This window comes from Gracilinanus agilis, chromosome 4, assembly GCF_016433145.1.
Source record: "Gracilinanus agilis isolate LMUSP501 chromosome 4, AgileGrace, whole genome shotgun sequence".
Classification (NCBI taxonomy): domain Eukaryota; kingdom Metazoa; phylum Chordata; class Mammalia; order Didelphimorphia; family Didelphidae; genus Gracilinanus; species Gracilinanus agilis.
In genome coordinates this window covers 255,009,407-255,023,135 of record NC_058133.1, presented here as the reverse complement: position 1 = coordinate 255,023,135, position 13,729 = coordinate 255,009,407, and the positions used below count along the sequence as shown (strand labels likewise).

Genomic DNA, 13,729 nt, shown 5'->3' with positions numbered 1-13,729 from the left:
GGTTAAAAATGCCTGTTGTAACTGGTCTGAAGGTGAGCAGGTTCCCTCTGACATCTGATCCAGTGCTATACATTGAAGAAAACTTTGTCTCTGGGTACAGAGCACTTTGCCATCTGTATTAGCCTGATGTATGAAGTGATCCCAGATTGACTTCAGATGAAGAGGTTTAGATGAGAACTACAGAACGGCAACAGACATATGATAAATATTGACTGGATAGTTGAGATTTATAGTTATGGAAATAATAGTTCTATTGTAGATTTTACTAGAAAAAAGTGTTAGCTGCTAGCCTCTTCAGCAGGGATCCCGAAACAGTTTCACAATCGTTCATGTGTCACCTAGGACCTAGACTCCTACTTACTGTGAGGACCATTGACAAGACAAGCGAGAAATGTCCTCTAAATATTAGAACCTCAACCTACTAACAAATGACTCTAAGAGGAGAGGATTTTTTTACCCTTTGGAAACAAGGTGAATAAAGCATTGATATGAATGATTTTGTATTTGTTGTTGTAGATTTAAAAAAAACAACAGGCTGGCAACCAGAGGGTGAAGGAATATATAGCTAAGGCTGTGAAAACAGGCTTCAATTTTTATCATTGTTTCAAGATAAAATACTCTTTTGCTGGTTTTGTTGGGTGAAAGGGAAGTATTAGCTTAGAATAAAGGGTATGCCTTCTGCATCCAAACTGAACAAATCTAATCTTTTTTCATGGTGACAAAACTTCAAATATTAAAAAAAAAGCTATTCTGCTCCGTTTTAGGATTCTCTTGTATAACTAAAACATCCGGAGTTCTATGAAATCCTCCTCATCTCAAATGATCACAAATCCTTTCCCATGCTGCATACTGTCCTCTGAGTAATCTTCAATTTACTTAGTCATGCCAGAGTCTGGAGGAGCTATCACCTATTTATTACTGGAAGCCATGCCTCTCAGTGAATCCCAACATAGCATTAGCTTTTCTAGCTACCACTATACACTGGTTACTCATGCTCAGCATTACATTTTTCTAGATATTCATATCTTTCTTTTTCAAACCATTATCTTACCACATCGCCTCTATTTTGTGTTTTATATCCTTTTAATTTAATTGAAAATAAATTTATTTAGTGCTTGTTTAGTATGCAGAGCACTGTCCTGGCCATTAAGAGATTTAAAAGTTTAGAAAAGAATAAATCCTGTTTTTCATGGATATATGTACCAAAATAAGTAAGATATAAAATTAATACATAACAAATTAATGAAATACAAATGAAATATTACATCAGGTCTGAAAGAAGGAAGAAGAGGCATTTCAGATGTGAATAAGAACATAAAATGGAAGTAAGAGAGGAATATTTTGATAACAGGAGCCTGAGATCAAAGGCATGGAAAAAACAAGCACTTTTGGTGATAAAGAGTAAGCTAGTATGTCTGTAGTGTAGACTATGGAAATGAAATTTATAATTAACATGGTGGTATTTCACTTCATAAAACAGAGGAACATTAGTCAAGTTTTGAGTGGAAGCCAAATGAGTACATAGCCAAATGTATGCATAAAGCAGATTATCATGGTAGCTTGTGAAGGCTGGATTGAAGGGGAAAAGAAAAGAGGAAAAAAGAAGAGCTTGATGGAGATTATTATAATAATTTTGACATGAAACAATGAAGATCTTTACTATAATAGAGTGAAAAGGAAGAAGGCAAATAATAGAGATTGTGTTGTGATAGGAATGACAGGATTCAGGGGATAATTAGATATAAATAAATAAAGGAGAGGAAAGAGTTAATCACATATCTGTGTTTCAAACATGGGAAAGCCAGTCAAGGATCATGCTTCTTACAAAAATAATGAAAATCAAGGCAGTTCAGGTTATTGAAGTGGTGAGGTCAGACTATCCATGTGACTATAGCAATTAGTAATCTCCAGTAGCCTCAATTTCCTCTTCTATTCAATAAGGATATTGCACTAGGTAACTCTAATGTCTTTATGCACTACTGATGAATGAAAAATTGGGATTGGAGATAATGGGTGGGAATGAGATCACAAGGAAAAAGGAGAAGTAGGTAAGGGTAGCTCTTTTGATTCTATTCCAATTTTATCCTCAACAGCTATTATTATCAGAATAAAAGCTAAATATGCACATGGTCTAATTTAAATGTCTTCTTTTTCTTGTATTTTCAATAACTTTTCAAGCAAATTCCATGTATAAAGAAATCTGTACATGCAAAATGCCACATAAACATCAATGTTACCACCAACATTAATATTATCATGAAATATTCATCAGTAGAGTCAGTGTCCAGAATGAGAAAGATATTAACTCAATATAGCTGATATAATATAGTTCAGTTTTAGCTATCATAATTACTATAAGCAGTTATACTAGTACATTAGTAATGAAATGAACAGTCTTATAAAGGACAAGAGAATGGTGATGAAGAAGGGGAAATGAATAGAAATTATCCCACAAGAAGACTAGTTAGAGGACATAGAAACTATTACCTTGAAGAAGAGAAAACATTTACTGGAGCTATCTCCCTTCTTCAAAGATCTGTGATATAGAAGAAGATTAGACTTTTTTTCTACTTGACCCAATGAGGTAGCACTAGAAGCTTAGAGGAGATTACAGAAGTATATATCTGATGCTTATAAAGATAAATTTACCAATATTAAAATTGTCCAAAAGTTGAATAGTCTGCTTCAGTAGGCAGTGGATTTCCCATTGTTGGAAGTTTATTTTCCAAAGTCTGAGATTCTGTTATTATAATAAGTTCAACAATGGGGATTATAATGTTTGTCTCTGTGACTTCAATCTCTCTGTATCTACAAGAATGAAAGGTGTCCATATTTAGCTATCTCTTCCAAAAAGTAACTATGGTCACTGCTGTCTTTAGGCATCTAGGGCATATCTTGGCCAAATTATCAATTTTCTATAAATTTCCATATACATATAAGTTTCTCACTGCTCCTCTCATTTTGTGGGCTGTGTATATATTTCAGCTAGTCAAACTTTTTATCACAATTTTTTCTACAGAGCTTTGAACATAGTTTGTTGTTCAGTAATTTCAGTTGTATCTGATTTTCTGTTTGGGATTTTCTTGGCAAAGATACTGAAGTGGTTGTCAATTTCTTCTCCAGCTCATTTTATTGATGAAGAACTGGGACAAAGGGGTTAAATGACTTGCCCAGGATCACACATCTAGTAAAAAATCATATTTGAACTCGTGAATATGAGTTTTTCTGACACAAGGTCTGGTATTCTATCCACTATGCCACCTATCTGCCCCTTGAACATAGTAGGCCCCTAGTAAATATTACTCATTGAATGAATTATTTCTCTTTTTGTAGTTTTTTTGGTGCATTTTCCTCTTTCATGTAACTTTACATCTCATCTATTTAATTACATATCCAACATATGTCTGTTAGTGTGTCTGTTTTTTTATCTCCAAATACCTATTTATTTAGTCATAATTTCATTAAGCTAATATAAAAAATGCATCACTAGACTCTCTGACTTTCTTATCACAGGATGACCCATGAGAATGATCAGAACAACTTTACTCACAGTTAAGGTATAATGGAAAGGACCAATAAAAGCAGCCCAATGGGATTCATTCTGTTGGGTTTTTCTGACCAGCCTCAAATGGAAACAATCCTCCTTTTCGTCATCGCCATATTTTATGTTCTTACCCTGATGGGGAATACAACTATCATCCTGGTGTCTTTCCTGGATCCCAAACTCCACAGCCCAATGTATTTCTTCCTCTCCAACCTCTCTTTTCTGGATATTTGCTTCACCACCAGCATTATCCCTCAGATGTTATGGAATCTTAGCGGTACTAATAAAACCATCACTTACACTGGTTGCATTATACAGCTATATATTTTTCTGGGGGTAGGTTCCACTGAGTGCATCCTTCTGACTGTCATGGCTTATGATCGATATATTGCCATCTGTCGTCCTCTTCACTATAATGTTATCATGCATCCAAGGTTTCTCAAACAGTTGGCAGCTGTGATTTGGGTCAGTGGTTTTGTGGGGCCTTTGATTCAATCAATATTGACTTTTCAGTTGCCTCTTTGCAGTCACCACAGGGTGGAACATTTTATGTGTGAGGCTCCAGCTTTGATCAAAATTGCTGCTGTAGACACCACCATTATAGAAACTGAGCTTTCCATAGCCAGTATCCTGTATGTTGTAATACCTTTGGCTCTTATCCTGGTTTCTTATGGCTGCATTGCTAGAACTACATTAAGGATGAACTCGGCTGAAGGTCGTTGGAAATTATTTGGAACCTGTGGTTCCCATCTAATGGTTGTAGCCTTGTACTTTGGACCCATAATTGCTGTCTACATACAGCCCAAAAATGAGTATGCTCAGAAACGAACCAAGTTCTTATCCCTCTTCTACACTGTGGTGACCCCTACCCTCAACCCAATGATCTATACCTTGAGGAACAAAGATGTGAAGGGATCACTGAGGAGGTTACTAGGTTCAAACAAAGGCTCTAAACATACATAACCTAGGCAAACGGCACATCATTAAAACTATATATTGAAAACTACATACTCCTAAATGCTTCTAGGACCAGAGCTTAATAACTCCAAAAAAACCAAGTCCTTTCTGAATTTAATATTTTATTTTTGTGAAAGTCCCAGGGCCTCCTGCAGATAAGCATTTTAGTGTCTAAAAACCTCTTTTGCTAGAAATTCTTTTCCTGTGAAGACATCAAATTGTCATTAACATATGAAAGTCATATCTTTTTTACTTGTAAGATTTGCTTTCTCTGTGACAATAAATGGATAATTTTATCCCTTCTATGGTTTCAGAGTGAGTGAGCTGGGAGACCTTTAGTCAAGGGACCAACAAGATAGAAGATCAGGCACTTTCTGCAGAACCCTTTAACCTTTATGACCCACAAAAAGGGGAAATTTCCAGATCCAGAAAAATAACAGTTCAATTCATAGGAAATAGAAAAGAGACTCCCCTCAATTCTAAGATAAAATCTTGCAGGTAAATACCTGAAAATTTGCCTCAGTGCTTTTGGCAGAGATATACATATTTGTCTGGGGTCCCATCTTTGGATCTCTCTCTATGACCAACTCTAATAGGACCCACTCCCCCAGCATCATCATCTTTACCCCATAACAATCAGCAGGTACTGATTTTACTGTCATATGAAAGGAATAGAGGCTTGAAATCATGTTTCCATCTTCCCGAGATGAGATCAAATTTAGCTTTTCCCAAGTTCAGCCTGGAAAACCCTCTGAACATTTCAAATACTGGGCAAATGTAATAGATATTGACTTATTCTAGACTGAGGAATAAGAGAAACAAGGGAGCAACTGGGATATGAGGACTGGATGGATGGTTCTACTAGGCCCGAAAGAAAGAATTTTTAATTCTAGATGGGGCCAATCTTGCCTTTCCCAGATGCTGCATAAGAAAAGGACCCAGACTGATGATGAACTCTAAATCTCTTAAGTGTGGAAGGAAGCTGTGGCATCTTTATGAAGGGACAAGAGTCAAAAAGTGAATGATAGGCAAATTTAAAGGGAAAAGTCTGAAGCACAAAAGATTTCAAGATGAAAATAACTCAATAAATTTCTAGAATTCAATCAAATAATTCAATAAAAACATTCTAAAAACAAAAAGGAAAGATCTAAGTTCTTGAGAATAGAAAGCTGTCATAATCAGTGATATAAAATAAAGGAAAATGAAATAATGTCTCATGAAATATAAAACTAAGAGAATATTGAACAAGAAGAAACTGCACAGTCTTTCAAAGGGAAATAAAATTCACAAGAGGTTAAAAATGGTCATGGATATAGATCAGAACATAGAAGTCTCATAGAAGAAAAAATTAAAAATAGCTCAATTAGCAGATTAGGAAAAAAATGAATACCAGGTAGAGAATATTTTTAGACATGAAAGAGAGATCAACAGATCTATAATACAAAGTTACTGAAGTAACAACATTAAAAAAATTTAACAACATTAAAAAAACCCACATGATTTCTATATGAGTCAAAGTAATTGATCAAGAAACAAGAATATGCAGAAACAATTTAAGGAACCTAGGTTTTGCAGAGGACTGCTAGGAGGCAAAATGGATAGAGTACTGGTCCCAGAATTAGTAGGACCCAAGTTCAAATAGAGCCTCAGACTCTAAATGAATATGGAGAATCACTAATATGATGTCTAAAATTCCATTAATTTTAAATAATCTAATTCATTTCATTGTTATGACTCTTTCCTTCAATGATTCATATAAATACCCTTCTATGCGTGGCCATCCTGTTGAATTCTTTTCTATGTTCTCCCATGATTTTTTTTGCAGAATGTCTACACGATGTCCTGGGGCTATTATTTATTTTCTCCTGACTTCATGTATGTAGAGAGGAAAATCTGGATTCATACTCTAGTTAACTAGAAATGTAACCAGCTCATTTTCTTCCTTAATTGTATTTTTCTTTAATAACATGTTTTGTGCATATTTTTTGTCACATTCTCCATGTGCTTCTACATTTTAATCTGAATTATATAAATATCTTTAGTTCTTCAAAAACTATAATATTCCATGGCTCATAGCCATAAAAAACCTAGTAGGGTATTTAAAAATGTGGTGTTATTAAAGAGCCTTGATGTTTTCTGAAAGCACTTCTCTCCACTGTCCTAAAAACTTGTGGGCTGAGAAAAAACTTATGGGCCAAATCATTGTCTAGCTTATATCTACATATATTTGTGGATATATATGTACATACATAATATATACATATTTATGAGAGAGAGAGAGAGAGAGAGAGAGAGAGAGAGAGAGAGAGAGAGAGNGAGAGAGAGAGAGAGAGAGAGAGAGAGAGAGAGAGAGAGAGAGAGAGAGAGAGAGAGGATTACTTATGTTTTTGTTGTTGTTGGTATGGGAAGGCCAAACTCTTTTGAATGGCATATCACAAATATACAAACCTACTCCCCACTATTCAAGGGAATTGTAATTCTCCTTCTTGTTCCACTTTAGTTTCTGGAGAGGGGAAGATGAATAGGTTTAGAGTATAGCCTGCTCCCTGTAGAGCACAATACCAGGTCCATGTTCCAAATCCCTGTGAGACATAAGTCCTAGATACTCTGGCTTCATAAGAATCCATGTTAGCCTGATTGGCTGCTTCATCCAGCCTGGAATTCTGGCTCCAATATCATTATGACTCAAAAAACCAGGCTTATGGGAATTGTCTCTGGTACCAGAAGAGGAAAACAAATAATGCAAAGTAGGTACATATTCCCTAAGTCCCATTTCAGAGTCAAGATAAAAGAGGGAGACCAGGGGAAAGATAAATCCATTCCCTCTCTCATGAGTTTAGTCTATGGTGATCATAGTGTGTACAGCAGCAACAGTAGTTAGGAACATAGTAAGAGAATGGTGGAAAAGAGCGTTCACTTCTTTCAAAGATTCAATTAATCAATCAAAGAGGTTATCTCAACCATTGTGTGAAGAGGACCCTGCACATTCCATGTTAGGCAAATTGAGCATGCTCAAAGGCAAGAATTCTTTTAAAAAATCTGTCTCTCTGTCTGTCTTTCTTCATTTTCATCTCTCCTTTTCTTTACTCTCCCTTCAAATATCCCATCAAAGTCATGCTGTAATGAAGTAGTTAGGTTGTGGTACATTAGTATGGGCATCTAGGTGGCAGAGCATATACAGTGCCAAGCCTGGAGTCAAGAATACTTCCTAAATTCAAATAAAATTTCTGACATTTACTAGCTATGTGACCCTGGGCAAGTCACTTAACCCTGTTTGCCTTGGTTTTCTCATTTATAAAATGAGTTGGAGAAGGAAATGCAAACTATTCTAGTATCTTTGCCAAGAAAAACCCAAATGGAGTCAAGAGGAGTCAGACACTACTGAACAACAACAACATTATATGGATTACTGGCCTTACATTCAGGAAGACCAGAAGTCAAACCATTAGACACTAAAAAGTTGTAAGACACTGGATAAATCATTTTATCTGTATCAGCTTCTGTTTCTTAATCTGTAAAATGAGAATACTAATAATTTATCTGATAGGGTTGTCATAAACATCAAGTGAGGTAACATAGGTAAAGTGTTTTGCAAAACTTGAAGCACTATATAAATGTTAACTTTTATTACTATTATCATTATTGTTAACTACTAAAATTATATCACTTTTTATTTTATTTGATATTATTTTTCTCAATTAGTTTATCATTGGATAAATATTTAACTGGAGAAACTTCTTTCCCCTTAATCTTTCACTTATCTTTATATATCAAAGTTCCTTCATCTCCTAGACTTAAGTAAATGTCAAGTTTATTTGACATGCATTTCAATACAATTCAGCCACACTGTCCTCTTTTCAATTCCAAAAACATGATACTCTGTCTCTCAACTTCATGACATTGTACTAGATGTTGCCTATATCTGGAGTATTTTTAACCTTCACCTGTACTTTTCAGTTTTCCTGATTTCCTTCAAATACTCATCTTAGACACTTTCTGCAGGAGACAGTTATGAATCACTCCAGTTGTTAATGTCTTACCATTTCAAATAACCTTAATCCACTCTTTACATATCCTGTATGTCCTTGGTTTGCTACATATTATCCACCTCCCTTAGAATATATTTTGTTTCTTTTTTCCCTTTCTTTTCTTTTTTTTCTCCTTCCTTCCTCTCCCTTCTCTCAGTTCCTAGCTCATTGCAAACACTTAATAAATGCTTGTTGACTAGTTGATTATAACAAGTGATAAAAAGTCAATTGTTTTTGCAGTGTATTTGGTATAATCACTACCAGAGTCACTTTTACTATTATTACTATGGATGATGTCGCCTTAATTCTGGAAAAAATGGATCCTCCATTGAGTTCTCTCAGAATAGCAGCCAAGGTCTTTCAAGAATTGTATTTATCAACTTGAAAGTATGCTCAAAGGGCAATAAAAACCACATACTCTTTGACCCAGCAGTATCTGGGTTTGTATCTCACAAAGATCAAAGAAAAGGGAAAAGAATCTATTTGTACAGAAATATTTATAGCAGTCCTTTTTATGGTGTCAAAAAACTGAAAACTGAGGTGATGTCTCTTTTGGGCAATAGTTGAACAGGTTGTGGTATGTGCTTGTCATGAGATACTATTATGCTATAAGAAATGATGAGCAAGATGATTTCAGAAAAACCTGGACTTTGATGAATTGATGCAGAATGAAGTAAGCAGAACCAGGAGAACATTGTACACAGTGTGGTAATTTTGTATGATGATCTACTGTGAAAGACTTAGTTATTCTCAGCAATACTTTATATCCAAGACAAGTCTGAAGGTCTTATGATGAAAAACATCACCTCCAGAGAAAGAACCTATGGAATCTGAATGCAGATCAAAGCACTTTATTTTGTTTATCTTTCTATTTGGGGATTTTACTTTTATCTGAGTTGCCTCTAACAACATGACCAATGTGGAAAATATGTTTTTCATGATTGCACAACCCAGATCAAGTTACTTGCAATCTTGGGGAAGTGGGGGAAGGAAGGGAGTGACTGAAATAATTTGAATCTCAAAGTTTTGGAAAACATTTGTTGAAAATTGTTATTACATGTAATTGGAAAGAAAAGAATTAAATTAAATAAAAACAAAGTATATGTAAAAAAAAATAGAATAATCATAGATAATTCTGAAGGACTTGTGATGAAAAATCCACCTCTGGAGAGAGAACTGATAAACTTTGAAAACAAATTGAAGTATGAGTTTTTCATTTTCTTTATTTTTAAAAACATATTGATTATTTAAACAATTGATATCACAATGCCTGTCTTCTGAAAAAGTAGAGTAGGGACTAGAGAGAGGTAGAGAAGTTGAAACTCAAAAAAGATTTTAAGGTTGAAATAAAGAAATAATACAAATTTAAATGTTAAGACAAAAAAGTGTTTGCAATCCCTCCAACTCTCACTCCTATCATCAGATCCACACAGCAACTGCTGAACAGATTAGATATTTATCTCAGCTTTTTTCTGGGCTAGTGTAGGAATCTCTGATATAGTAGAAAGCCTTCCTTCTTATCTGGAGGTGTGTCTAATGCAGTGATGGGCAAACTATGGCCCATGAGCCAGATGCAGCCCGCTGAAATGTTCTATCCCGCCCCTCCTAATCTGACAAATACAATGAGTAGGATACAATACAATGAAACTTCAAAAGAGTTGCCTTAGAAACAGACTGACAGATAATCATTTCCTTTCCTTTGGCCCCCTCTTTAAAAACTTTGCCCATCACTGGTCTAGTGGCAACAAAGTTGTGCAAGATTGAGATTATTATTTTATGCCAATGGGATTCTTATGCATGGATGAAGAAGTAGTGTGATGATGATGAGAGAGTAGTTTAATATTCTTCCACCATCAACCTGCTCATACAGACAGGATGGGAGGAGACAGAAGGATTTCTAACCCGTGGGGGATCTTTCCCCCTTTCTTATTTCTGCTGAAATTGAATCATTGACATCAGGAGAGGGAACTGAGAAAATATAACAGTAGAGCATGTATCAATTCAATGACAACTGGGATTTTAAGGAAGAATCATAGGTTTTTATATCACCATGACAGAATTTCTTTGATCATTATAAAATTGTTTCAAAGTTCTCTCTGGGTGTCTGATTAAAATACTGCATGTGTATCAGGACATGCACACATGTGTCTTGTGGGGGTAAGGAAGAGAAAAGGTTTATATTGAGCATAGAATTAAACATATTTCCTTTATGTATTATTGTGGAGATATGAGATTTCTCATAGAATGTCTTCCCTGACATCCAGAATAGGGGCAGACAACAGTCATGGTGATTCACAGTAGTTTTGAGTTTAGACAAATAATTCTTCTTTTCACAAACAATGAATTTTGGATTTCTTATGAGGAGGGGTGGGATTTCAGGGAGGAAGGGGCTAGAGAATCCAGAGAGGAAGTAGTATCTAGACCTGGGAACAGTCTGGAAAATTCTGAAAACCAGGATCTCTACCTAGAGTGTTCTCTTCCTATTCTCCTACATCTCACCCCCATCCCACTTTACAGCTGACATCTATCTTATGCATATTAGAAAGGGAAATTATTTGATATTTTTCTGAGTGTCATAAAGATGGTAGTAGGAAATATTGTTAGTCAAATGGTATTTCCAGAAGCTAATGAGGCTGTGTTCTCTTAGGATGGTCAGTGAGACTTGTGGAGACTAAAATTAATATAAAAAAACTAAATATTATACTTACAAATTGTATTAATAATAAACTAACAAAGAAAACTAACTAAAAGGTACTAACCAGCCTGCTTCCAAGAGCAAAAGACAGAGAATAAGACAGAGCCTCAGAACTCATACAAAACGTGACTATGCAAATGTAGACAAAAGGAAAGGACATTGTAGGTAATAAAGAAAGGAAGTTTGGGTAATGTAGTTTTAGAGATTCAAGATATTTCTAACTATACATCCCCCCTGTGATCCTTTGGGAGACCAGTCTCCCCAATGGATCATTTAAACATAACTAACTTATAACTTTATCTAGAGGTAGATATGATATTATAGTTTCTAAAGGGAAATTACAACAATTTGGGGGTAAAAGGGAAATAAAAGAGAAAAAGAACAAAACCAATGATTGCCAGATTGACAAAAAAAAAAACAACAACAATTTGGGGGCAATTCCTTTTGGCTCAAAAGTATAGACTCAAAACAAATGCATTCAATCCCCCCCCCACCATAGTCCAATTCACATCCCAAAATTCAATGTGGATCTTCTGGTGCAACATGTGGTTTCTGTAGGCATCTTCATGGTGCCTTCTCCAAACAGATTTGTCTTCTGGATTCTGGGAGGTAGCAAGTTTCTTATCCTAAAATTTCCTAAATTCAAATCAAAGTTTACAACAATAACATAGTCCCCACTGAGGTGGATAATAACACAGGGACTGCTCAGGGATACATGGCTGAGTTATAAGGTATATGAATCAATAGCAAAAGAAATAAAAAAATATCAAAAAATCCAAATAAAAGAGAAAAAATAACTTGTGGATGAAATATAAAATATTAAAATCTTATGCCTAAAAAAATCTAAGTAAAGGAAAACCAAAACTATAACAAGTCCTTGAATCAGGACCTAATTAAAGTAATTTAAGTAATTAGGCAGTTACCCAGTCAATAGCCAGGACTACAGAAAGTTTGCCACTATGAAAGATAGAAAAGAGACTAGATTATAGGAGCAGATGAGAGCCAGGATGGCAGCTAAAGAGGTGCTTGTTAGAATGTGGTTCAGAGGAAGACCTGCCTTTGACATATCAAAACAGCCAGAACCTCAAACCCCAAATAAGTTCAAGTCCTCTTGTCTTGGCTCAAAATTACATCAATCCCACTGGGATTGGTTGGTCTCTTTGCCCTTGTGCTCAATTCGACACTGTGCAATGGCTCTGTTTAAATTCCCTTCTACTGGGATCAGACAGAATCATTAAATAGAGTCCCATAATATTTAAACAACCAATGGCATTGTTCTACGGTTTAAAGATTTTTGGGTATGCATTAATATTAGAACAAATGTATTTTAAACTTATATTACTGCAAAATTAAAAAAAGATTAATATTGATTATATGTACTTCAAAATACACAAATACTATATTGCAAATGTAAGAAAAGAATAATAAAAAATATTGTAAAAATAAAAAATATATTACTTAGAATAAGTGACACACTGTATCAACCAAAGAGAGGTAAAATACAAAAAGTTCTTCATCAAAAAAATGAGATACATTTCCTTTTTAAACTTGGCCGTGAACTACTTGTGAGTGCAAATGATTTTTACAAAATAGCAGATATATAAAAACAAAACAGTAGATAATGCACATTCAAATTTAGTACTAAAGTCTGAAAATTCACAATAGCCCAATTAATAACAATAGCAAGCAAACCCATTATTATATAGGATTCACATGAGTTTATATATAGTCACTTTCTGTGTGATATTTAAAAAAACCTATGAACTGATATACATTTTCCACAAATTATACAGGTATAGGAAATCTTTCAACCTTTGCAGCTGCTGATGAAAACCTATTTTGAATCACCTATTTTAACATCACCAAGAATTTAGATCCTTCTGGTGGAAGAGTAAAATAAGCTGAAGAGTTAAAACTATTAAATCATTCAGAAGCCACTTGCTACCTGGGATATGCTCCCTCTTGGGAGCCTTCTAGGAGTACCATGCTCTAGGAACACCTTCCCAACTCCTCTGATATGAGACTGTTATATATCTCATCCATTACATTTTTATAAATGTGGCAGTGGGGATATATAATAATGTCATTGCACTTCACTTCAGCTACAAAATGAACCCTTTAAAAACAATTGAGATATTTAGCTCATTAAATTCTCCAAAGGGTATAAAAGCACCATGTGATTTTGATAGTTGGGATGACAAATCCAGGATACATAAGACTTATGGTTTTTTTACAATGATATGTTGTTCAGTAAAATTATAGGGAAGTGGTACAAAATTAATCATATAACAGAAATATATTAATTAGTGTCGACATGGAATCTAGAGTTCCCAAACTTGTAGTTTAGTGAGATATGATGAACCCCAAGTTTAGAAATAGTTTGTAGGTTGGAGACCCCCAAAGCTTGTGCTTGTTCCCTGTTCCTGTGGGAATCCACCCTGAAGGGAATCTCAGGCTAGCAGTTGCAGACTGAATAATGGACCCCAGGGTAAATGCTAAATACCC

The 13,729-nt window shown here is 34.9% G+C and overlaps 2 protein-coding genes across 2 annotated transcripts in view; both read left to right on the top strand.

Moving 5' to 3' along the window:
* The window catches only part of LOC123246342 (zinc finger protein 271-like), a 498,115-nt gene that overhangs the window by 296,956 nt on the left and 187,430 nt on the right, over positions 1–13,729 (top strand).
* Positions 3,563–4,507, top strand: LOC123244909 (olfactory receptor 2G3-like). Its single transcript, XM_044673567.1, has one exon. The coding sequence runs from the start codon at positions 3,563–3,565 to the stop codon at positions 4,505–4,507; it is 945 nt and encodes a 314-aa protein (XP_044529502.1).